At 44.8% G+C, this 23,650-nt stretch overlaps 1 protein-coding gene across 1 annotated transcript in view; it reads left to right on the plus strand.

Annotated features, from left to right (window-relative positions):
- Nucleotides 1-23,650, plus strand: part of SORL1 (sortilin related receptor 1) — an 852,839-nt gene that overhangs the window by 365,432 nt on the left and 463,757 nt on the right. The window contains exons 19-21 of the mRNA XM_078682321.1: nt 1,730-1,821; nt 13,251-13,497; nt 19,652-19,790. Coding sequence (XP_078538447.1) covers nt 1,730-1,821; nt 13,251-13,497; nt 19,652-19,790 — 478 coding nt within the window. The remainder of the gene's footprint in view (nt 1-1,729; nt 1,822-13,250; nt 13,498-19,651; nt 19,791-23,650) is intronic.

Genomic DNA, 23,650 nt, shown 5'->3' on the forward strand with positions numbered 1-23,650 from the left:
ACGATTAGGACACTCGAGGCCCTTCCAGATTTAGAATTGTGAGCCTCATCATAGTAAGTCGTGAACCCCATCCAGTGACTGGTGAAGTATGCAGAGTTTCCTGAAATAGGCAGAAAATACTTTTTTCCAAGGAAAAGTAGATATACCGTCTTTCACTGGTGCACTAGTATAGATCATTGCATTAGTTGTGCTAGAGGTGTACCAGTTTTAAGGATTTGCGAGGTAGCTATCTGTTACTCCATGCACTCTTCTTTTTTTTTTTTCAGTTCACTATAGCACGAACTCGACCCAAAGGTATTGGAGTGCTTTACATGAGCACCAGTTACATTACTCAAGGACACATTAATTATTATGACATTGGCTTCACTGCACACCGTGGCCAGACAATTATGTGAGCATCACCGCGGAGGGGCTTTGGCTCCGTCCACATATTGGGAGCCAGGAATACATGTTTTGATTTTGCTGATTTTGTGTATTTCCAGAAACATTGTGCTGGCCCTCCATGCAGTTTGCGATCATTTTGTTTATTTATCCAGCTGCCTAAGCTTGAACTTTCGGGGGCAGACCCATTACACTGGAATGAAATGGGAGGAGGGCAGTCAATATTCAACCTGGAATTTTAGCTCTGGCTTTACAGTGCAGCTGGCACCTTGACCTTTTAACTTAGACCAATGTTATTCTACAGTTCTTTGGTTCTAGAAAATGCATGTCTATTCCTATGCCATTTAATTGTAATACAGCACGTTATAATACAGCATTACTATAAAGTAAGACCTATTGGGATTGCCAGTGCTTGTTTGATTTGCCCAGAATCGCAGAGCGTTAAGCCGACGCCGAGACTCGAATCTGGGACCTCAGTTCCCTAGTAGGCACTCTGGCCGTTATGCCACTCCTCTCCCTAGTTCCTTAAGCTCCATTGTTCGAAGATAGATTAGACTGAGCAAGATTACTTTTCTCTGATCTGTCCTTGTGTCTTTGATGTTTTAGAATACTGTAAAACCTATTCTCAATCCTCCCTTTCTGGCAATGGTTCACTGAAGAAATCTGTGGTAGCAAGCATCAATTATCGGAGCAAGTTTACCCCTCTGGTAATATTGTTTCTGTCCTCCTCTCCTGCCTTTCATTTTGAGGATCAGCAGTTTGGAGTTTGTTCTAAAAATTATACGTTTTATACTGCCGCTCATTGTTTCCTAGCTTCTGAGGGCATTGAATGAAAGGATGGGACTGATGTCGCTTGCACCGTGATGTCTTGAATGCCTAGATGAATGCGAGTTCGTGTCCTCCTGGCATCACGTTGAACCATGTTTTTAGTTGAATGGTTGTGCCTTTAACAAATGAAAGTGTAATTGATGTACTTTAATGGCTAGATTCACATATTTGGTTGTATTTGCATAATTTGCAGGGATGGAAAGGCCCAGTGTGCCAACGTGTGTAGATTGTGTCACAGTAGTTAACTGAACTCACGGATTAACAGTGCTCCGTATGAGTGGTATAATCTGGTTCTTGCACGTATGGGCCACGACTCATTGTAATATGCTGTAGAAAACGTCATTAATACAATCTATCTTGTGTTGCTAACATTAAATGTAACTCCAGTCTACTAATATCTGAAGCACCCATTCTTTTCATTATCAAGTACTTATAACATCACCTAAAAGCTAAAGTTTCCAATACATCCTTCATTAAACCAATGTAGTTCCATCCCTGCATTTTGTGTTTACAAATTTAGGTCGCCAAACCTGATGGAGACTTTCGACTTACTGTATTAAATTCCAGTGTGCTGGACCGTCCAAGAGCTTTGGCTTTAGTTCCTAATGATGGGTAAGTAGTGGCAGTTGAAAAGAAATGCCAATTTTCCAATCGTTTTTATTTTGTTTCTCACAAAAAGGGTGTTGTAAAAAGCGACTTGATTATGGGATTTTGGCATTGCTGACTGTGTAGAAATGTTTAAAATACATTTAATGTGTGCTATTATATGAAGATTCCTCATTAGAAATGTTCTTATGTGTCGGACTGGATGCCTGAACGCTTCCAACTATTTAGTGCTAGGTGGCGATAGTAGGGTGCAAATCACAGATGTTCTGTGGTGAGCCAAACATCACTTAGCATGTTCTTAAAGGCGTCGGCTTTAATAATAGCCATTTCACACCTCATGGATGAGATCTGAAGTGCTGCTTGGAGTGTTGTCATCCCATGATGCTTCGTCATCGGGTCTCATCCTGGTCATTATAAAGCATGGGTTCATCCTTGGTGGATGGAGCACTTTGAATATTTATGTATATGAGTGGGAAGGAATACCTATAAAAAACACTGTCGGCCACAAACCAGGACGCCAAAACAAGGTAGTATAATGACAAGACACACTTAATAAATGTGAGACTAAAGGGGCACGTCACAGTTGTTTTCCAATGAGTATGATAAGAGAACAGACCACTACTAAGTTGTTCAAATCCTCATGGCTAGTACTAATAGGTGCTGCAAATCCTCATGGCTAGTACTAATAGGTGCTGCAAATACTCATGGCTAGTACTAATAGGTTGCTGCAAATCCTCATGGCTAGTACCAATAGGTTGCTGCAAATCCTCATGGCTAGTACCAATAGGTGCTGCAAATCCTCTTGGCTAGTACTAATAGGTTGCTGCAAATCCTCATGGCTAGTACTAATAAGTTGCTGCAAATCCTCATCGCTAGTACCAATAGGTTGCTGCAGATCCTCATGGCTAGTACTAATAGGTTGCTGAAAATCCTCATGGCTAGTACTAATAGGTTGCTGCTAATCCTCATGGCTAGTACTAATAGGTTGCTGCTAATCCTCATGGCTAGTACTAATAGGTGCTGCAATTCCTCATGGCTAATAAGCATGTATGTGTGAGGATATGTATTCCGACTGAATATACCAGACTGGTAGAGATAGGACTTGACTTTTCCAGTACTAAGTGTTCCCTCTTGTCCTGACGAAAGCAAGGACTCTTAAAGGCCAGATGTAAGGCTGGGACATGTTGATGAATATCTGGATTCATGGACAATGGTATCCAAATGCATCCAGCTAGATTTCTTTTGATCATGCCTGTGAGAAATTGGCCTGGCATATGCTGTCCACTAGTTATAGTGGGCACCTTGCAGCAGTCCAAACAACCCTTATTGATGATAGGTTAAGACAACCTTTATTGAAAGCTATCCTAGTGGTAGCTATGGAGAGCAGCCTTCAGGCTAAGTCTTGAAGGAGTGTAAAGAAGCTTGGTTTACCAGATCATAACCTCTTGAATGCCTAAATGAAAGGAGAACCACACAAGGTACATATATAATATACATGTATTTATTATTGAGCACTCTAGTAATCTCTTTGAGATTACATAGCCAGGTACACAATGTAAACACCATAGAACTTCAGTAAATAGCACAATATACACTGGGCCGCAGGGGGGAACCAAACCATATATTAAGAAAGTGGTATAAGAACCATGACTTGACTAGACACAAGGCCTAGAGCCTGTAGAATTACTGGGACCACAAGGAACCACCAAGGTATTGACACAGGGCACCCACGGGGGACGCGTGCAGTGTGAGAACACAACCGCGATACCCCTAGCTTCTATGGGGAAAGTCGCGGTTGGAATTTTAAAGATTAAGGAAACTTAGGAGAGGACTTTGAGCAAACCCCTTAAGACTTAAGGGGTTCTAGGGCCAACACCCACGGGAGCACCGGAGTACTCTAGTTACCTCACCCAGGGAAGCCGGGTGCATAGGTGTCTTTTGGTGTCGGGAATCTTCGTTGATTTCAATGGTGATCTGCTGAAAAGTGCTGCTGCCGTGGAGGAGAAAAGTGTCCAGTGTGTTCCAAGCCTGGATCTAAGATGTGAGCTACCTGAAAGCATAGGGGACAGAGTCTGGGTCACATGCCAGTGACCAGGGGCACAATAGACAAATGCCCACCGATGTCGGGTGATTCAGGTGCGAAGAGGTGAAGCCTGACTCTGCAGCCACGAGGACCAGGAGGCGTCAAAGACGATCAGGAGCTGGATTCGAGCTGTCCCACGAAGGATGTCGAGTGATGCGGTGTCGGTGCCCAGATTGGACTCAACAAGCCTTGGCAACAGCAACCCACGCAAGAAGAAAAAAGATGCCTCGGTGTGTACCAGCAAGGTCCAAGGGACTCACCAAGTGGTGGAGAGTCAGGGCACGTCTGAAGTAACCAGGGAAGCCCAAGGAAAGTCAAAGTTGCCTTCTCATGGACCCACCAGTCGATGGACCAGGGATCGCGAAGGTACCTCGAGTGAAAACACAAAGGGCCGGCTCACGGAACACTCGTGGGGTGTAGTCTAGCAATCCTCGGTGGAAAAGGTGCCCAGGGTCTGAGCTACAAGTAACCCAATGCACAGCCTCAAGGAACATCGAGAAGCTGATTCACTTGCAAATGTGCATGGTGTCCAGCGGTTCCGGTTCCACGGTACCCACGAGGGCTATGGGTCTCAGCTTTGCTGGGGACTCAGGTCGGCCTCGGGAAATTCTGGAAATCAACCTCCTGGGTTGCAAATACTTTTGAGTCTGGCGGGAGCTTCGGAGATGCAAACTGGTCAGATGAGTCTTTGGTGCCTGCCAAGCAGGGGAGTAACTCGTTTACTCCAGGGGAGATTCTTCAGTCATCCAGCGTCGTGCAGATCGTCGAAGTTCCAGAATTCAATATCAGAGTTTTGTCCAGGTGTAATCTAAAGTCCTGTAGTCAGGGGTTCCTATCTTACACCCAAGGAAGGGGTTGGACAAACTCTAGGGACCCACCAATGGGAGGGTTTTGAAAGAGGGGTCGCTACACCCATTTCCTTTGTCCAGTTTCGTTCCAGAGCAGGGGCTGATAGCCCCTGCAACTGGTTTGAACTGGGCTATGCACAAGTTCACCAAATGTGCCCCCCAGTGCTGACTTCAAAGCACTCTTGGAGTGCACCGACCCAGCCCTAATACACTAAAGCCTGCCTGGGAGGTAGTGACACCTCCCTGTGACTGGAAGCCTACTGTCCAGGCCTCCCCTGCCGGAGTTTCGTCCAGCAGCAGGAGGCCAGACTCATGTCTGTGGCATCCATTTTGTGATGCCAGGGTTCTTTTAAACTGGTACCGGATGTACCAGTGTGTACATGTCTCTCCCTCTAGAAGGGTGGAATCATACCCCCGCCGCCTGAACTGGTGGGGGGTATGATTCCAAAGTGGTTGACACCAAACACGACATGTTTCCTTGCAGCCATTCCAAAGTCAGCATTTACCGCAAGGTTATAATGCATTTAAGAGTATATGGTCTGGCTGCATCACAGAACAACCCCATAGAATAGATAGTAAGGGGTGCATACACCACCATACACAGGCTGCTCTAGCAGACCTGTGGTGTCATTTTGGGAGGCTGCCTAGGGGTGGCATAATACATACTTCAGCCCCTGGTATGCCTCTGGGGTACCTACACCCTTGGTCCCTAAAGTACCATATACTAGGGTCTCATAAAGGTGCCCCAGTAACCAAACTGGAGTGTACCTAAAGTACATGGAATCATTTTAAAGACGAAGCAGCTAGACTGGGGCCCTGCATAGCAGGATCCCAGCCAAACTAAGTCAAAAACCATCAAAACACCAGACAAAAAGTGGGGGCAACCATATAGTCAGATTCCACCTTCCTACAATGCCTGGGGCACCCAACATAAAGGGAAACCGGGGTTGGCCTTAGGAATCTTTATTTTTTGATCATGCCCTGAAAATAAATATTCAAAGTGCTCTCTTCATCAAGGTTGAACCCAACCTGGATATTTGGAATCAGTCTGAGACCAGATAATAAATCATGCCACTGATTGTGGGTGAGGGCCTTTGAAAAACAAAAATAAATTTACACCAGAGATCAATTTTGCCAAATCAGTTTTTTATTTCCTGATACAGAAGCTGCAAAAATCAGTTTTGCTCTAGTTTGAATGAGTAGTGCTTTGCACTATTAGAAAAACCAATTAGCAAGACTTTGTTGCTCTTGGATTCACTAAGCTGTAAGTTGAAAGGACAAGAATGAAGATGGCTGGATAGACCACGTCTTACTGACATCTCATTTGGACACGTTTCCTACTGAATATTCAGAATGCCTATTGAATCAACACTTCCCCATGGTGGTATTTCTAGTTCATATGGTTCTTCCTTTGGAGAGAGCAATCTTCTTAAAGAGTATTAAGTAGTAACAAGAACTACAGCAGATGCGCTCAATATGATGAATTTGTATCAACCGTTGCATGGAAAAGAAACATACAAATATTTTTAGATCTTCTATGCAGGCTGTCTAACCACAGGCCCACTTCTTTCAACAAAACCCTTAGGGATTCAGTCAGAGCCAAGTGGCAGACCCTTTCCTCAACTTCCACACTGAACAAATTGCCAATCCAGAAAATTAGTGTTGACCTCTGTTCTCTGAGTATCCTTTCAGCTCATCCGGTGGTTGAAAATCTGGTAGTTCATGGCAATGCTGCTAAATAAATCCTGAAGGCTTTCACAAACTTTCCCATGAACAATGAGTTTCACTGTATTGGTATGCTCAGTACTGCTGTTGGATTGATGGCAAAAACAATAATGATGAAATGCCTTGCATTCATTTCATCCACTGAGAATCGCTCAGGGTCAGATTCGATTCCATCATTTCTCAAACCTTTTGCAATTTCAGATAGGGATCACCGATCTGCAAGTTGGTCTTAGCTCCATCCAGCGAGGGATGATCCAGATCAAACTTTGGCCAGAACCCCTTTGACTGGTAACACAAGTAACTTGAGGCCTGTTTCAACCTTCTTGCGTTTGTGTAGGTTTGTGCAACCGTACCATGAAGAAAATTGGTATGCGGACCTCCAGGATACCAGTGGCTTCGACACCTCTACAGACACTTGCCTAGTCTCACCCGCTGGCCCTACAACTGTGGAAAGTGTCTCCTTCATGATGGTAATGCGGAGGTTAGCCAGAGTTCTCAACCTTCAGCTCCCCATCTTGGAGGTTAGAAACCAATGTACAGACCAAACCTCTCCAACCAGGACATAGTGGGCCCCTGTTGCATTTTAATGACACCCTTACCAACACCCAGGGGCCTGGCCCAAATCCTGCACTGGCCCCCCATGTAAATTATCAAATTGTAGGGCACCATTACCCTGCCCCTGTCGACCCTGCTTTTTTTACTCTGCACACCTGAGACCTTGGGGGTGCAAGCCTCCACCAGTCAGACAAACCAGAGTGTCTTCTTAAACGCTCCTCTTTGTAGTGAACCTCAAATATTGGGACTTTTGGTAAGCAGGCCTTTTGTTTCACAAGTTTGACTTTTCTATCAGTTATTGCTAGTTTCCTTTTGGGCTGCTATTCTCACGCTCTCTACAATTCTGTGGCTGAAGATCTCTCAGGTGACCCAGAATACTTTTCTCCGGTAGTAACACAGGCCATACAAAATTGCTGTGATGCCCCTAAACTTACCTTCCGTGGTGTCCTGGATAACTCTGATTCCATTGGGTGAGTCATTGGCACTACCGTTGCTATCCATTGTCCTGCCTGGCTGATATCGAGGGGCTTTTCGGGTGTGTCCCGTTGTTCCTTATGGACTTGCCCTTTGTTGGAGCGTGCCATTTTGGTAATAAAGCACTTAGCCCTGGAGCGCTTCAAAGACAGTAGGACCACAGCTCTTTTCCTGGGCTTGACCCTTATGCATTGCCAGCCGCATCAGCCCTTTCAATCCTTTTCGGGCTCTGGCAGGGTTAGGCCAAACAGACAGCTACTTGAGCCTCAGCAGGGTTCCCAGCGGTTTAATAGCTGAGGGCGTGGCACACACCGTCTCTACAGTCAGTGCCAGTGCTTCAGTCAGTCCTCTACCCCTCCCGGAGCCTCGCCTGCCAAACCCATTTAGTGTGCATTTATTGGTGCACAGCCATCAGGGTGGAGGTAGAATTCAACAATTTGTACCAGGTTAAAGGCCAAAACATTGGACAGGTGTGTCCTGCAAATAGTCCAGAAGAGGTACGCCTTACCGTATTGGCCACCTAGCTACACCTTCCACCGTCTTCGGAATGCCTGACTGAAGATCACCTATCCATCTTATGGCAGGAAGTACAAGCCCTTTTGGTCAAATGTGCAATCGAGAGGGTGCCTGCACTGGAACTAGGTTGTAGTTGTTACTCTTGCTACTTCCTGTTGCCCAAGAGAGATGGAGGCCTCCGTCCTATTATATATAGACATGTGCCCTCTCAATGCCTTCCTCCAGAAGAGAAATTCAAGATGCTCACCCTAGCCCAGGCCTTGTCGGCCGTCGACCCTGGAGACTGGGTTGTTGCATTGATCCTGCATGATTCTTATTTTGACATCCCTGTCCTGTGGGCCCGCTTGCTCGATCTGTGGTTCATAGTGGGACAGAAGCAGTTTAATTACACTGTGCTCTCCTTTAGTCTCACCAGCGCTATGCGGTTGTTCACAAAAATGATGCCGGAAGCACATCTTTGAAGGTCAGGGGTCCCAGTCTTTCCTGACCTCTACGGCTTCCTGCTGAAGGCAGGCTCGCCAAAAGCAGTTGTGACCCACCTCCAGGCTTCAGAGAGCATCCTGACATCTTTGAGGCTCAGAGTCACTGTGCCGCAGTCATGCCAGACTCTTTCTGAGAGGCTACCTTTTATCTGAGTCATTCTGGACATGGTCCAGGTTTGTGCTTTCTCTCTGTAAAGGAACGTCTGAGACATTCATGCTGTGATACAGATCTTTCAGCCTTTGTCCTGGATTTCAGTGTGGTTGACTCTGAGGCTGCTGGACTGATGGCCTCCTGTACACTGATGAAAAATGTTAGGTAGCCTACGCTGGTTCTTTAGTTAGATCTGAAGTCTGTGGGCCCAACATCTCCTATCATGTCCAGATTTTGGAGGAGAATGCATAAGCCCTGCAGTGGACGTTGCTTGATTGCGATTTGGTCAGCGGCAGACCCCTCTCTCTACCTCACCAAAAGCTGACAGTGGTGACTGATGCACAGCTTGTGGGTTGAGGCGGCCACCTGGAATAGATGGAAATCAGAGGCCTCTGGTCTCCGGCAGAGTACCAGCTCCACATCAACCTTTTGGAGCCATGAGCCATCCTCTTGGCGTTGAAATCCTTGCTACCATCTATTAAAGGAAGGCTGCTGCAAGTGCTTTTGGGCAAGACCATGGCCTTGTGGTAATGCAACAAACAGGGCAGGGTGGGGTCGTGGACTCTACAGGGAGGTGTTGTACCTCTTGAAATGACTGGATCATTAAGGAATCTTTCTGGTTGTGAACCACCTGGTGGGATCTTTGAACGCCAGAGTGGCCTCACTTGGCCGTCAATGCTTAGTGAATCATGAGTGGTAGTTACACCCGGTAATGATGCAAGGTCTCTTCCACGCTTGAGGAGAGCCTTTGTTCGATCTCTTCGCCACTGTCAACACAATGTCAGCAGTTCTGCCTGTTGGAGTTTCCAAGGCATCTCTTGGAGAAGCGCTCTGCCTACGTGGGACTTTGGGACTTCTGTATGCCTTCCTGCCGATACCACCCCTTCCCAGTGTTCTACAGATCAGGAATGATCGGGCCCAAGTTATCCTAGTGGGCCTGGATTGGTCAAGGAGAGTAAGGTATCCAAAGCTCCTGGGCAAAAGCATTTGTCCTCAGATCAGGCTGCCTCTTCGGAAGGATCTGTTGTCAAAGCAACAGGACAGGATCTTGCACCTGGGCCTCCGTATCTCCACCTTCATGCTTGTAGATTGTACGTTGCCACTTGAACACCTTTGACCTTCCTCTGGAGATGATTGATGTCATCTTGGCAGTCAGTTGTCCCGCCACAAAAACTGTATCTGCAGATCGTTGGGACAAATTTGTGGTTTGGTGCGGCACTTGACAGATCCCCTCCAGGCTGAGCTACCTAATGTTATGTTTCTTTTCTTCCTCACCCATCAAGGCTTTGCTTTGATCCAGATTAAAGGGTACCTTTCAGCCTTCTTGTGGGTGCCAGACCAGCACTCATTATTTAAAGCACCTGTTGTGATGCTTTTTTTTTTAAAGGAAATTATCATTTGTTTCCACCTCTTCCCTTTTTTTAATACCTCAATGGGATCTTAATCTGGTTCTGATGTGTTTGATGTGCACTCCCTTTGAGTCACTGAGAAGCTATCCCTTGGAGATTCTCACCCTCAAAACAGTGTTCCTAGTTGCCATAACATCAGCATGGTAGGTGAGCGAGCTCCAGGCTCTTTGTGATAACCCGCCCTATACCACCTTCTTCCCAGACAAACTAGTTCTGCGGATTTGGGCATCCTTACTTCCAAAAGTAGTGATGCCGCTCTACGTCTGTCAACCATCAACTTACCTGCATTTTATGCTCTGCCTTACCCCTCTAAGGAGGAGGAGAGACTCCATTGCCTCGATCTCAAAAGAGTGCTGAGCTTTTATATTGATTGTACCAGAGAACACAGAGTGGTAAATCAGCTCTTTTTAGGGTTTGCAGGAACAAGAAAGGGTAAAGTCATTGTCTTGCTCCGCCTTTCAGATAATACTGAATCTCCCACATGGTGGTGTCAAACACGGCGAAGCAAAACATAAAATACAACATCACCTAGAAAGGGGTTTACTTTACAAAATGCAAAGACTCTCTTTTTAGAATAAGGCTTGGGGTTTTATTTATGCAATGCTCTCTAACAGAAAGGCTTTCCCAGATGTCAAAGGAACCACATTCAAATGTATATAGAGATATATTTATATGAAAGCAATAATAAAACACTTGAAAAATGCAACTGTTAAATGCATGGATAATAATATGAAATACAAGCAGCAAATAATAAGAGATAAAACTCAAGCAACTATTGCTGGACGTCCAGCAAGAGATAAGAAAGATGTATATGCACTAAATACATCAAATGATTACTTTGGGTGTGCACTCTGAGTCACTCACACATCACAAAGAAAACACCTCAAATGAGCACAGCCACTGGAACCAAGCATCACAATGGCACTAGTCCGAAACAAATCACCTCACCCAATCGTTCACTCGACATCCTTGTCAACTCAAGCTGAAGGAGCCCGTTATAGCCAGGCAATGGATGCTCGATCAGGACTCAAATCCAGATTCTTGTGTCAATACGTCTATTCCACAATTGAATTCCCAAACTGGCTGTCAACTACCCTCAGCTTTATAGTCTCAAAACTCACTAGAAGGTTCGAGACTCTTCCCCTCTGCGCCAAGGAAACTTACTGGAACTGGCCAGCTTCCAGGCAAGCGTTCCATGACAAGGAGGAGTTCCTACGTTCCATCTACATATTCATGTTCCAGCCTTTATCTTGACGAAGCTTATGAAAGCTTTCCAGGGTGCATTAAACAATCTCTCACAAAACCATCCTTGAGCGTGATTAACCCAAGCAAATTGCAAACACTCTTGGGGCCTGTCTGTGCAGGTAGAAAAGCTCAAGCAAGGCAGAGTCAGAATTCAGGATGACATGAGGCCATGTCAAAGCCAATAGTAAGACATTCATAATGCTAGCCAATGTACAACACAAAGCTCATTGTGCAGCACTGCCTATAGCATCACATACTTGATCTCTCAATTTACAACATAATACACATTTGTGCACCACTGCTTACAGCATCACATACTTCATCACTTAATGTACAAAACAGTGCACATTTGTGCACCACTGCTTATAAAACTGCACTTCGGGACTAAAAAGTACATTCCACACTCTAATCTCTCATGCTTTCAAATGCTCATCCCCCACATTTTATACTTGGCAGGCTGTTCTACTCTGTGACAGCTCCCACTGTAAGACTGCAAGATTACAAGAATGAAACCTTTAAGAGAAACCAGGCATATGCAGGACGTCGTACATTCAGGCTAGGGTCAAAAACACACCAAAGTCAATTAAAATGATGGTAGTCAAAGGTCATCATGTGGTGTCAGACCGCAAGAGTGCCTCTAGCACTACAGGCATTCAGAAATGAACCATCTCTCAGTGGATCATGCTCTGTATTGAGATCTGTTACACATTGGCCAAGAAGCACCCCCCAGAAGGGTTAAGGCTCATTTCCGTCAAGACCAGGGTTGCTACCACTGCGTTGGCATGCAGAGTTCCTGAATTGGACATTTGTCAGGTGGCTGCTACTGTGCGGATGGCCAACTCGCCGAGAGGGGTATTTTGCCTGCTCAGTCCTACAGGACTTTTGGGTTTGAGCCAATTCCACAGACCCACCTCCAAATAGGTATTGCTTTGGTATAGATCTAAAAGGTGAAGAATCTGCAATTATAAGTCTTTCTCAGAAGAACAAGTTACTCTCTTTTTGATAGACATTCTATCTAACTGCATACTCCTTGCCTACTTTCCCATTCTCCCCAATCTGTGAATTGGACTCTGTCCATTAAGAAGATCCCAAGTCTAGAAATCTGCACGCAGATCAACCCAATCTGCTATTGTGGCTCGGTATCTGAGGGCACTGACAACTTCGAAAGTGATTGATGTCAGTGTGTAGGAGTAGTGCCTAGACTGGCCCTGCACGCCCCTTCTGGAGTGGAACTGCGTCTGTTGGAGATGCGCAACGCCACCTGGTGGCATGCAGAGTTACTGTTCAAAGGTTTTCGGATCCAGTTCGATGCCGGAGGAATTAATAAAAAGGTGAGGAACTTGCAATGAGAGAACCTCTACCAGAAAGAGTACAATTAAAGAGAAGTAACTTGTTCTATGGGTTTTTTCTCTTGATGTTGAAAATGAAGTTAGACCACTGATGTTTTGAGACACGTCTGATGGCCTATAGACTTAAACATAAGCCTCTTGGGTGATTTAGCTTCAGGTCTTTCAAAAAAGGTAGTGTTCTTGTTGTTTGGTAATATGCTGCAGATCATTTATGTCCAGGCTGATATTCTAAATTGTGGGTGGTCTAAAGCTGGGTGTGATGAACACTATGGATTAAAAAGGAAACCGAAGAGTGTAGGGGGTGGCAATTAGAACAAAAAATCCAGAACACACCATTATATATCTTATGGGCAGGTTATTGCAAAGGAAGGTTATATTGTGAAAACTGATATAAAAAAGTAAAGTATTTGCCAATCAGGGGTTGGTATCCTTACGAAAGATGCAAGTGTTTGACTGTTTGTTCAGGCTTTGATATAGTACTTCGCAGTTGCTAAGCGAACCTAAACCATAGAAATCTGAGCTAGATAAGTATGTATATTCTTAATTGTAATCATAATCTCCAATTCCATTCTAATACCTTGTTAATTGACACAATTAGCATTATGTTCTGGACTGATTGGGGAGATTTCAAACACGGCATTTACCGAAGTGACATGGATGGTTCATCTGTGAATCGAATTGTATCAGAAGGAGTCACGTGGCCCAACGGAATTTCTGTGGACGACAAGTGGATTTATTGGACAGAAGCACACATGGACAGAATTGAACGTACTGACTACAGCGGCCAGCAGAGATCGGTCATTCTTGACAGTCTGCCTCACCCATATGCTATAGCCGTGTTTAAGGTAGGTTCTGAAAGGTGTTGTCATTGTATGTTTTTTTCATTCACCTGCCGGTACAGTTTACCTGAAAACATTTGGTGAGGTATTATTGCAGACATACTTCTTGCAGAACCGTTGTTTGTTTGCTGCCTGTGGAATAGAAAATCTGTGCCCTACTAATTAATCATGGGAGAGTGGGGGGAATACTATACCATTCAGGCTATACCTACGCATCTGTTGCCAAGTTGACTGTTCAAGAGATGGTCATGGGAATTGGGAGGGAGTAGGGTGGGGGGACATGTTGAGGGATCAAGACCAAACTGAAACATGTTAGAACATGGTTCTCTTGGTTTTAGCCACTTGAAGTAGCACCAAGGCCATAGGCAGAGGTAGAGGAACGAGAGGTTGTCGTGAGGCCTCCTCTAGCAATGGCAGGGAAGGGTTATATATACATAATGGGTGAGAGAAGATACACTGTGCTGACGTGGATCGTAAACGGATTGGGGAACTAAGTTAAGAGGTGACTGGTCACCAGATATTTCAGAGACTCAATCGTAGCATCATTCTTCTCCAGGAAACCCATCTGATAGTTGCACACTGCGCTTTCCTGGGAAGAGGGGCCTACACCACACTAGCACATGCAGGATTCTCCTCAAGAGCTAGGGGAGTCCCCATATTAATTGAAAGGACTCCTCCCTTCCACATAACCAAGACATGGACAGACCCAAATGGTACGTTTGTCGCGGTCCAAGGACATTGGGGCCAGAGAGAATTTACCTTGATTAGCGTCTATGCTCTGCCACGGCTCCAAAGCCAAACATTAGACGCTGTGGGCGAAGTACTTCTGGAGTATGGCCCCTCCATACACATAATTGGCATCAATTTCAACGATGTGATAGACTCACAAATTGACCGAACACACCCAAATACAGGGACATGCATACCCACTCCATTGGCCTTCTTCATAAACTCCCTGGGCCTGTTGGACCTCTGGCGCTGACATCACCCAACCGACCGCACCTACTCGTACTTCTCAGGGGCTCATGGGGTCTTCTCCAGACTTGACTATCTCTTTACCCCAGCTGGAGAGATACATAAAGTGGAGAAGGTGGAATACCTGGCGCAGGGGATATCTGACCAATCACCCCTATGGTTGATGGTGGGAGGGGTAGAGCGCAGATCACGGCGGGACTGGAGACTGAACGCCTGGAACTTACAGGACAAGACAATTGCTAGGGATATCCGAATAGATATCGAACTATACTTCCGAGAAAACGAGGGCTCGATATCCTCAGCAACCACCCCATGGGAGGCATACATGACGGTACTACGGGACAGAGCACAAAACATAATAGCACGTAAGAGACCAGAGGAGACCTGCCAAGTTGAGGCATTGGAGCAAAAACTCCTGGAATTGGAAAAAGAGGTAGGAACAGGGGCTGACACACATCTACTCCGCCAAATAGCCATAACACGTAAGGATTTCCAAGCCATGGTAGACCGGGAGGCACAGACCCAACTACAGGCTTCACACCACCGACTTTATGAAGTGGTTGATAGAGCTGGGAAACTTATGGCCTGGCTGGGTATGAAAGAGAGGGAAAGAAGATGAGTGACCATGATACAGGAATAAGAGGAAACGCATGAAACACCACCGGCATTTGCCCGCTACTACACAGAGCTCTACCGAGCCAGGCCACTAGGAGATGACCCTCAAATAACAAACTATTTCAGCACTGTAGATATTCCCACCCATGCCCAGGAAGGATGAGCAACTCTTGAAAAAGAACCTACCCTGACGGAAGTTCTAGAAGTAATCAGTGGACAAAAATCAGAGAAAACCCTAGGCCTGAACGGGATCCCAACAGAATTCTTTAAAAGCAATGCTAGCCTACTAGGCCTGCATCTCTATAATATGTACCGAGCGGCACAGGAAAAAGGAACACTCCCGTCAAACCTATGCAGTGGCACAGTGGCAGTGATCCATAAGGCAGGGAAACTCTCCATAGATAGCAGGTCCTATAGCTCAATCTCTTTACTCAATATTGTAACTAAGATCTTTGCTTCTATCCTAACCACCTCCTGTTGTCGGTGATCACATCTCTAATTCATCAAGATCAATCAGGCTTCATGCCTAAATGAGTCACAAGCTTTCATCTTAGGCATCGGGACTATTGGTTTGATACCGTGAAAAATAGGACAACCCTACATGTGCTTCTTTCCCTGGATGCAGAGAAAGCCTTTGACGCTCTCCAATGGGCGTTCATGCAACAGGTCTTAAGAAAGTTTGGGTTCGGCCCTGTCTTCATGACATGGGTGTAACTGTTGTACACTGACCCGGGAGTTAGAATTCGAGTAAACAGGCGATGTTAGCGTACTTCCCAGTTCGAAGAGGTACTTGACATGGCTTTCCTATGTCCCCTTTATTATTCGCCCTGGTACTAGAGCCCTTGGCATGCTTAGTGAGAATGCATCCCACACTGAGTGGCTTTAGGGACGAAACAGGACTCCTGAGAGATGAACGGATCTCGTTATAAGCTGATGACATCCTACTGTATATCACTAACCCTGACACAACACTTCAGTAATACTGCAGTTATTCAGGGAATATGGCAGCCATGCGGGATACAACATAAACTGGAACAAATCAAATCTTTACTCAGTGGGGGGAATCATAGACACACATGAACTACCAGGACACCTACAGATAGTCCAAGAAGGATTCTGCTACCTAGGGCTCTACATCTCCACCAATGAAGTAGCATGACTAAACCGCTACATCAAGCGGGTCTTTGCGGACTTCGGCGAAGATGTGGGATGGTGAAGGTGGCTTCCTCTCAAACTGTTGAGTAGAGCCACCATGTATAAAATAATTTCACTACCCAAACTACTCTACATATTGCAAAACACATACTGATACTGCAAAATTCCGGAGGCGATTTTCAAAATTATAAGTGAGGAACTACGCTCACTCCTATGGAATGGGGGTCACTCGAGAGTAGCACTACAGACGCTACAAAGTAATCAATATAATGCGGGGATTGCTTTGCCCAATATACTGTCCTATTACAGGGCAGCACACCTGCTAATCATCAACAAATAGGGTCAAGCACCAGGAGATCACCCTGCTTGTGCCTGATGATAGGCTCCAATTGTAGAAATACACATATCTCCATTACATTAATGGAGGAAGGTGAACCCGTAATTTGCTGCCCGCCACACAGAGGACGATTGAAGCCTGGAAGGGGCAGAAAGACAAATGAAATGGGACAAGAGACTGACGAGGGAAACCCCACTATGGGAAGCCATGAAACAACCAGAAATAAATGGGCTTTAGGGTTTCCGTCCCTGGGATATGGTTGGGATCTCCAGACTGGGAAATATTCTAAAAGAAGGCGACCTGATCTCCTTTACCGCACTTAAAACCGATTATCGACTAAACAATACTCAAAGATACATATATCTACTACTAGAACACGCCTGGAGGGCGCAGGTATTAGACGCCTCTGACATCCCTGAGTATGCACCATTAGAAGGTAGACTATTGCAAGAAGAGATACCCAATAAAGCGGTCTCATGGACGTACAAAACCCTAATCGATAATATTCCAGATAAACTGAAATCCCTTAGGTCCAAATGGGAAGACACCACAGGACAGTTAGAAGACATTGACTGTGAAGCAGCCTTGATGCACCCAAGCGAGGTGACAATTAAGTTGAGACTAAGCCTTATATAGTTTAAAATCCTACACAGGGTATATTATGATAGGGCACGATTATATGCCATGAGGAGACTGGAGACACCGACCTGTCTACGCTGCAAAATAGAATGTTGTACATATATACACACACTTTAGGGATGCTAGTATGGTAAAAGCTACTGGTCCCCTATACTAAGAGAACTGAACGGGATACTAGGGGCACAGCTCTCCATGGATCCTAAATACATACTACTAGGAATCCCACGAAAATAGATCTGCCCCATCATAAACTCATACTATGCAACCTAGGATTAATAGTCGCCAAAAGGGACATAGTTAAATACTGGGGAGCACCCACCATACACACACTAGCAGAATGGAGAGCAAGCATGGACATATATATGATTGTAGAAAAGGTGACACATAAGGCAAGAGGATGCCCCTGGTTGAATTACTACAACCTCGAAGTAGAAGAGGAGGCGATAGGTGAAAACCACCCCCATACACAAGTTTAGAATGTAGAAGTTTCTAAGGATCGCTGACACTCCCGTTATTTCATGTTAAAGTTGACCGGGGGTGGTCTGGCATTGAACGCCAATATGAGAGGGAGGTAGGGATTGTGACGTGTCTTCACATTACTCTTTCCCTGTAATATTGTCTTTGGATTTCACAATGTAAACCATTCTATGTGTAAGGCTAACCTGCTACCGTACTGGCTAATTTTATGTTAATAAAAACAGTTGGAAAAAAAAAAGAAGAAAATCTGTGCCTAGGTCAGTGGTTCTTAACTTTTGACTTCTGTGGATTCCCGAATTATTACTGGAATCTAGGGATCCCTACATAGTCATTACTGGAAGCCAGGGACTCCCACCTAAGCCTTTTTTTTATGATTTGAATTTGGATGGCGGTTTTTCGAGCGTTAGATAAGCGAAGATAAACAAACTAACACGAAAATGAAGGCCGCTCGATAAAGCGTTGGAATCACCTAATTGAAGGCGAGGCCTAACCCACGAATTATCGTAAGTGGGCAGTTGCAAACAATCCTATCTGCTGGCGGATTATTGATACACCGCTAGGCGTCCCCATACTAATTGCCAAGACCTGTTAAGCTATTCATCGCTAATAGGACTTCCTCGGAAAGTAAATCCAGTGATGACAGAAAATAATCTCGATCTATAAGTACAGACTAAATAAATCCACCCATTGGACTAAACTGAGGTCACTTCAAATAGATGAGACAGCTGAGAAATTAGCCAAAATTATAAGAAAAAGAATATCCAGTGTCCAGCTGTACCCTTATCATTCAACGCATACACCATTTCATCTTTTGTCTGATTATCACTACTCAGACATCTGAAAGACTAAACAGAATTGATGCTAAAAGACAGTGTCCTGATGAAGGCAGCAGTGCCGAAACGCGCGTAGTTCATATTCTGCCGCTAGCCATCATCATATGCATCTACTTTTTGTGTTCAGGGTTATGTTGATGACAAGCAATTGTAAATAATGATATACTGTAATGTACTTTACATTTTTGACTAATTTAAAAATCTTCCTTAAAAGTTATCAAAAGAATATAATAAAGATACACTTTTTATTCATAAAAAATATTTATTTGTGGATTCACTCTGTTGGCACCCTTTAAGCTAAGGTAAGCTGTATATTGTATGTTTGCTAATGTCCATTTTCCTAACTTGTTGTACTTCCCTACACATAGCAAACGCATTTGTTTAATTGGGGTCCCTTTTGCTTTCCAAAATAATGAACCTCTAAGTAATGCACAAAAATACACAAACAAGTATACACGAAGCAAGTGCTCAAATATTGAAACATGTTGTATAATTATCAATCCGATATGGAAAATGTTCTAAAATTTTCAGGTTTACTTTCTTTATTAGTATATACCTTATTAATTTTAATATTATTACATTTTGTAAACCAGTCATGGACCCTCTGAGTATTTCTTGTGCCTCCTCAAGGGTCCTCGGACCATAGATTATGAACTGCTGCCTAGGTAATTCTTTATTTAGTGCCATCATTTTACATATCCTTTTCTGGTGAAATGTCAGTGTGATGAGTTAGAAGGCATCGTGGATTTGAGAGAACTGTGTATTTCGTAATGTTTTGGAAATTAAACTTTATTACAAAATTGTGTGACCTTTTGTGATCAGAATCAATTGTTAGTTGGACTAAATAAGTGATGCACTTTTTTTTATAGAACTACTAGGCAGAACTGCATCCTGCATTCTTTCCTGATTGAAGAACATTGAACTTCTCTGCTTATGCTTTACAGGATTCTAGAGCAGTTGTGTAACTTAATGTTCCACTTTTATTGTTAAGTTTTCTTGTTTTGTTTTAGATGTTCAAGTATTTTAACAATGTTTTTGGTTTCATTTGAATTGGTCATAGTCTTGATCAGAATGATGTTATTTGTCTCCATTTCTGATGTAATTTGGTGTTACAATGTTTTTTTTACAGAATGAAATCTATTGGGATGACTGGTCACAGCTTAGCATTTTCAGAGCTTCAAAGTACACCGGAGCAGAAAAAGAGGTTTTAGTGAGCCAATTAACTGGAGTTATGGATATGAAGATTTTTTTTAGAGGAAAAACAACAGGTATTGATATTTATGTTTTCCAATGACAAAACTGAAACTCTGTCCTAATACTAATTATGTCCATTTTAAGTTACTTTAGAAGCTATTCAAGACAAATTATAACTTGGTTGATATTGAAAGGTCAGTCAAGTTAGTATGATTGAATTAGTATGTGTGCATTCATTAGTTTGTGAGGTTGCTCAGTGGACTAAAGGCCTATTGGTCTTAGTTCTCAAGTGTAAAGGTAGGCAGATTCAGTGTATCATCTTTCTGATGGTGATGAAATAACAACCACTGACTTCAAACATAACAATTAAAAGCATAGAGTGCAAAATTGCATTTGTGGTCCAAGGTATATGGATTAACTTGCACCTAGAAATTCGTGAACGTTTTTGCAAATGTTACTGTAAAAACATTAGGAAATTAATTTCACATCCAGTGCAATGTTCACTCCCATTAATATTTTACTGTTATTTGTGTTGACCTCAAGTTACTTCTCGAACTGGGGTCTGACCAAAACCCCTGTAGTTGTGCTTTTGGTGGACCACCGAATTAATACAGTTAGGGGTATCAACCACTGAAGATCCAGGGAGTTGATGGGCTCCACTCCATCAACAGGCCGAAGCGAGAATGCATGATTCAGGAAAGAGCTTGCGGAAGCAAGCAGTGGGAAAATAACATCCAATTAATGAAGCTCAACAAGGACATAAGCAAAATATAGGTGCTACTAACCAAAGCTCGAGAACAATGCAGGACCAACAGTGATAATAAACACTCTAAAAATAAAGTCAATGGGATAAGCATGTCTTACAGGAAACTGCAGGAGGAAGAAGCAAATAAATGGGTAAAAGAACACAATAATATTAGCTCAAAGAACCAGAGGAAATTCTGGTCATTGATAACTGACTTGGAACGAGCCACATTTCCAGCAGAAGTTGTCAACATCACCCCAGTACAATTGGAAGCTCATATTAAGAACTTATTTAATAATCCAGCACAATCAGCTTTCAGACCACGAACGTCAGCAAGGAGGCAAGTGAGCAAATGCTAAAAATAACCACAACTCCGGTAGAAAAGGTGATTGGCTCCTTCAGTCAGTCAGTCAGGGGTTTGTAAAGCGCAGCTACTCACCCGCGAGGATCTCAAGGCGCTGGGGGGAGTGGGGCAGCTCTGTTGAGTGCTGGGGTCATCCGGATGAGCCAGGTCTTGAGTTCCTTCCTGAACTGGAACAGTGTAGGGACTTGCCGGAAGTGGAGGGGGAGGTCCTTTCGGGCCTTGGCTGCGAGTTAGGAGAATGACTTTCCTCCCATCTCGTCAGCTGATTGGAGGGGTATCTTGGGTGCGTTGAAGGAGAGGTGGTTGTTTAGGTATGTTAGTCCGATGTTGTAAAGGGCCTTGTGTACATGAAAGAGGAGCATGAAGGGTATTCTTCTTTCATTGGAGAGCCAGTGGAGATCGCTGAGGTTTTGGGTGATGTGGTTGTGACGGAGGATGTCTAGGATCAGTTTGGCTGCAGCATTCTTAACGGTCTGGAGTTTGCGGAGTACTTTCTTGTTGACTCCGTCGCAGAGGGCGTTGCCGTAGTCCAGTCTGCTACTAATGAGGGAGTGCATGACCATTTTTATGGATTTGAATGTGATCCATCTGAATGTTTTTTGGAATAAGTGGAGGGTGTTGAAGTAGGCCGAGGATATGGCGTTGATCTGGTGGTTCATCGTGAGCAATGAGTCAAGTATGATGCCAAGGTTTCGTGTGTGGTCCATCGGGGTGGGTGGGGGGGGGGGTTCTGAGGACGGGGGCCACAAGGTTTCATCTCATGCGAAGGGGGTGGAGCCAAGGATGAGGACTTCTGTTTTCTCAGAGTGAAGTTTAAGTAGGCTCTTCTTCATCCAGGTTTCAACGGCTTTCATCCTGTCTTGGAAGTTGTGTCTGGTGATGTTGGGTTCTTTGGGGAGGGAGAGGATGAGCTAGGTGTCCTCGGTGTAGGAGACGATGTTGAGCCCGTGGTTTCTGACGATGGTTGCGAGGGGGGCCATGCAGATGTTGAAGAGGGTAGGTCTGAGGGAGGATCCCTGAGGCACACCACATCTGGTGTCTGTTGGTTCCAAGAGGTAGGGCAGGAGTCTGACTCGCTGAGTTCATGCCTGTGAGATATGAGCATACCCAGTTATGGGCCTTTCAGCGGATAACGGCGTTGGGGAGTTTGGTGGCTACTGTGCAGTGGGAGACTGTGTCGAAGGCAGCTGAGAGGTCCAGGAGGATGAGGGCTGCTGTTTGGCCCTGGTCCAGGAGGGAGGGGATGTCTTCGGTGGCGGAGAGTAGGGCAGTCTTGGTGCTGTGGTTGCTGCGGAATCCGGATTGGGAGATGTCCAGGACGTTGTTGGCTTGAGTGAAGTTTGCTAGCTGGGTGTTGACAGCCTTTTCGATGACCTTGGCTGCGAATGGAAGTAGGGAGATGGGCCAGAAGTTCTTGAGGTCCCTCAGGTCTGTGGAGGGTTTCTTCAAGAGGGTGTTAACTTCAGCGTGTTTCCAGTCATCGGGGAATGTGGCGGTTTCGAGGGAGCAGTTGATAGTTTGGCGTAGTTCAGGTACGATGGCCGTGGCGGCTCTGTTGAAGATATGGGGTTGGCAGGGGTCTGAGGGTGTTCCGGAGTGGATGCGCTTCATTGTCTTTAGGGTATCTTCTGTGGTGAGAGGGGTCCAGGTGAGCAGGGTCTGTTGGGTGGTGTTGCTGGGGGTGGGATATAAAGCGGTACGGAGGGCTTGGTTGTCAACGTTTTCGTAGATCATCTTAATCTTGAGGTGAAAAAAGGTACTGAGTCTGTTGCAGATGTCTTGGGAGGGTGGGACGTCTGTTACGCTGTTGGATTTGGCAAATTCCTTGATGATGGAGAAGAGTTCTTTGGTGTTCTCAGCGTTGGAGAGGATTCTGTCTTGGAGGAATTGCTTCTTTGTGGATTTGATGAGTTGATGGTGTGCTGTGGTGGCTGCTCTTTAGGTGTGCGTGTTTCTGGGATTCTGTTGTTCCTCCATGTCTTTTAGAGTCGTTGGCAGGAGTGCTTGGATTCTTTGAGTGCAGGGGTGAAACAGCTTACTTGATGTGGCGTCTTGTGGCTTTTTTGAGGAGGGCAAGTGTGTTGGCGCAGTTAGTGATCTAGCGTTGGAGGTTGCGTGCCACGGTGTTAGCGTCTGGTGTTGGTGGTATTCTGATGAGGGTAGAGGTGAGCTGGTCTTCGGTGACTTTATTCCAGCTTCTGCTGGGGAGGCTGTGGGCGTGCTAGTGTATGGTGGGTTCTATGAAGAAATGGATGCAGTGGTGGTCTGTACGAGACGCAGTTTCATTCTGCAAAGACTGGGTAAAGTGCGTTTCCTGCTGCGTTTGTGGGGGCGGTGACCAGTTGCATGGAAATGGGGCACGTGGCCCCAATGGCATTCCAGCAGCTATAATACAATGGGCCCCCAAAAACTGAGCAAAGGTAATATCTCCTATCTTCTAAACTTACCTCCTCAGATTATCAAACACAGAAAATTGAAGAGTTTACATTTTTGTGATAATTTACAAAAAAGGAGGTGGTATAAACCCAGAGAACTATTGGTCAATTGCACTACTGGACATAGAGGGAAAATGCTACACAAATATTCTAAAGAGACCTGAAAAAGTGGGCTAAAGAAATAAAATCTGATTTCCCCCACTCCAAAAACGTTTTTAAAAAAGGCTGCCATATCGAGGACCACCTGCTCTGGATTTCCCATCTGCTAGAAGAAGCTATGCGGGGGAAAAAATAAACCTTTCTACCTCAACTTAGTTGACTTCGCTGAAGCCTTCAACAGCATCTTACAGGGCAAGCTCTGTGGCCAATATTAATAAATGGGGTATTCCA

This window comes from Lissotriton helveticus, chromosome 3_1 (genome assembly GCF_964261635.1).
Source record: "Lissotriton helveticus chromosome 3_1, aLisHel1.1, whole genome shotgun sequence".
NCBI lineage: Eukaryota > Metazoa > Chordata > Amphibia > Caudata > Salamandridae > Lissotriton > Lissotriton helveticus.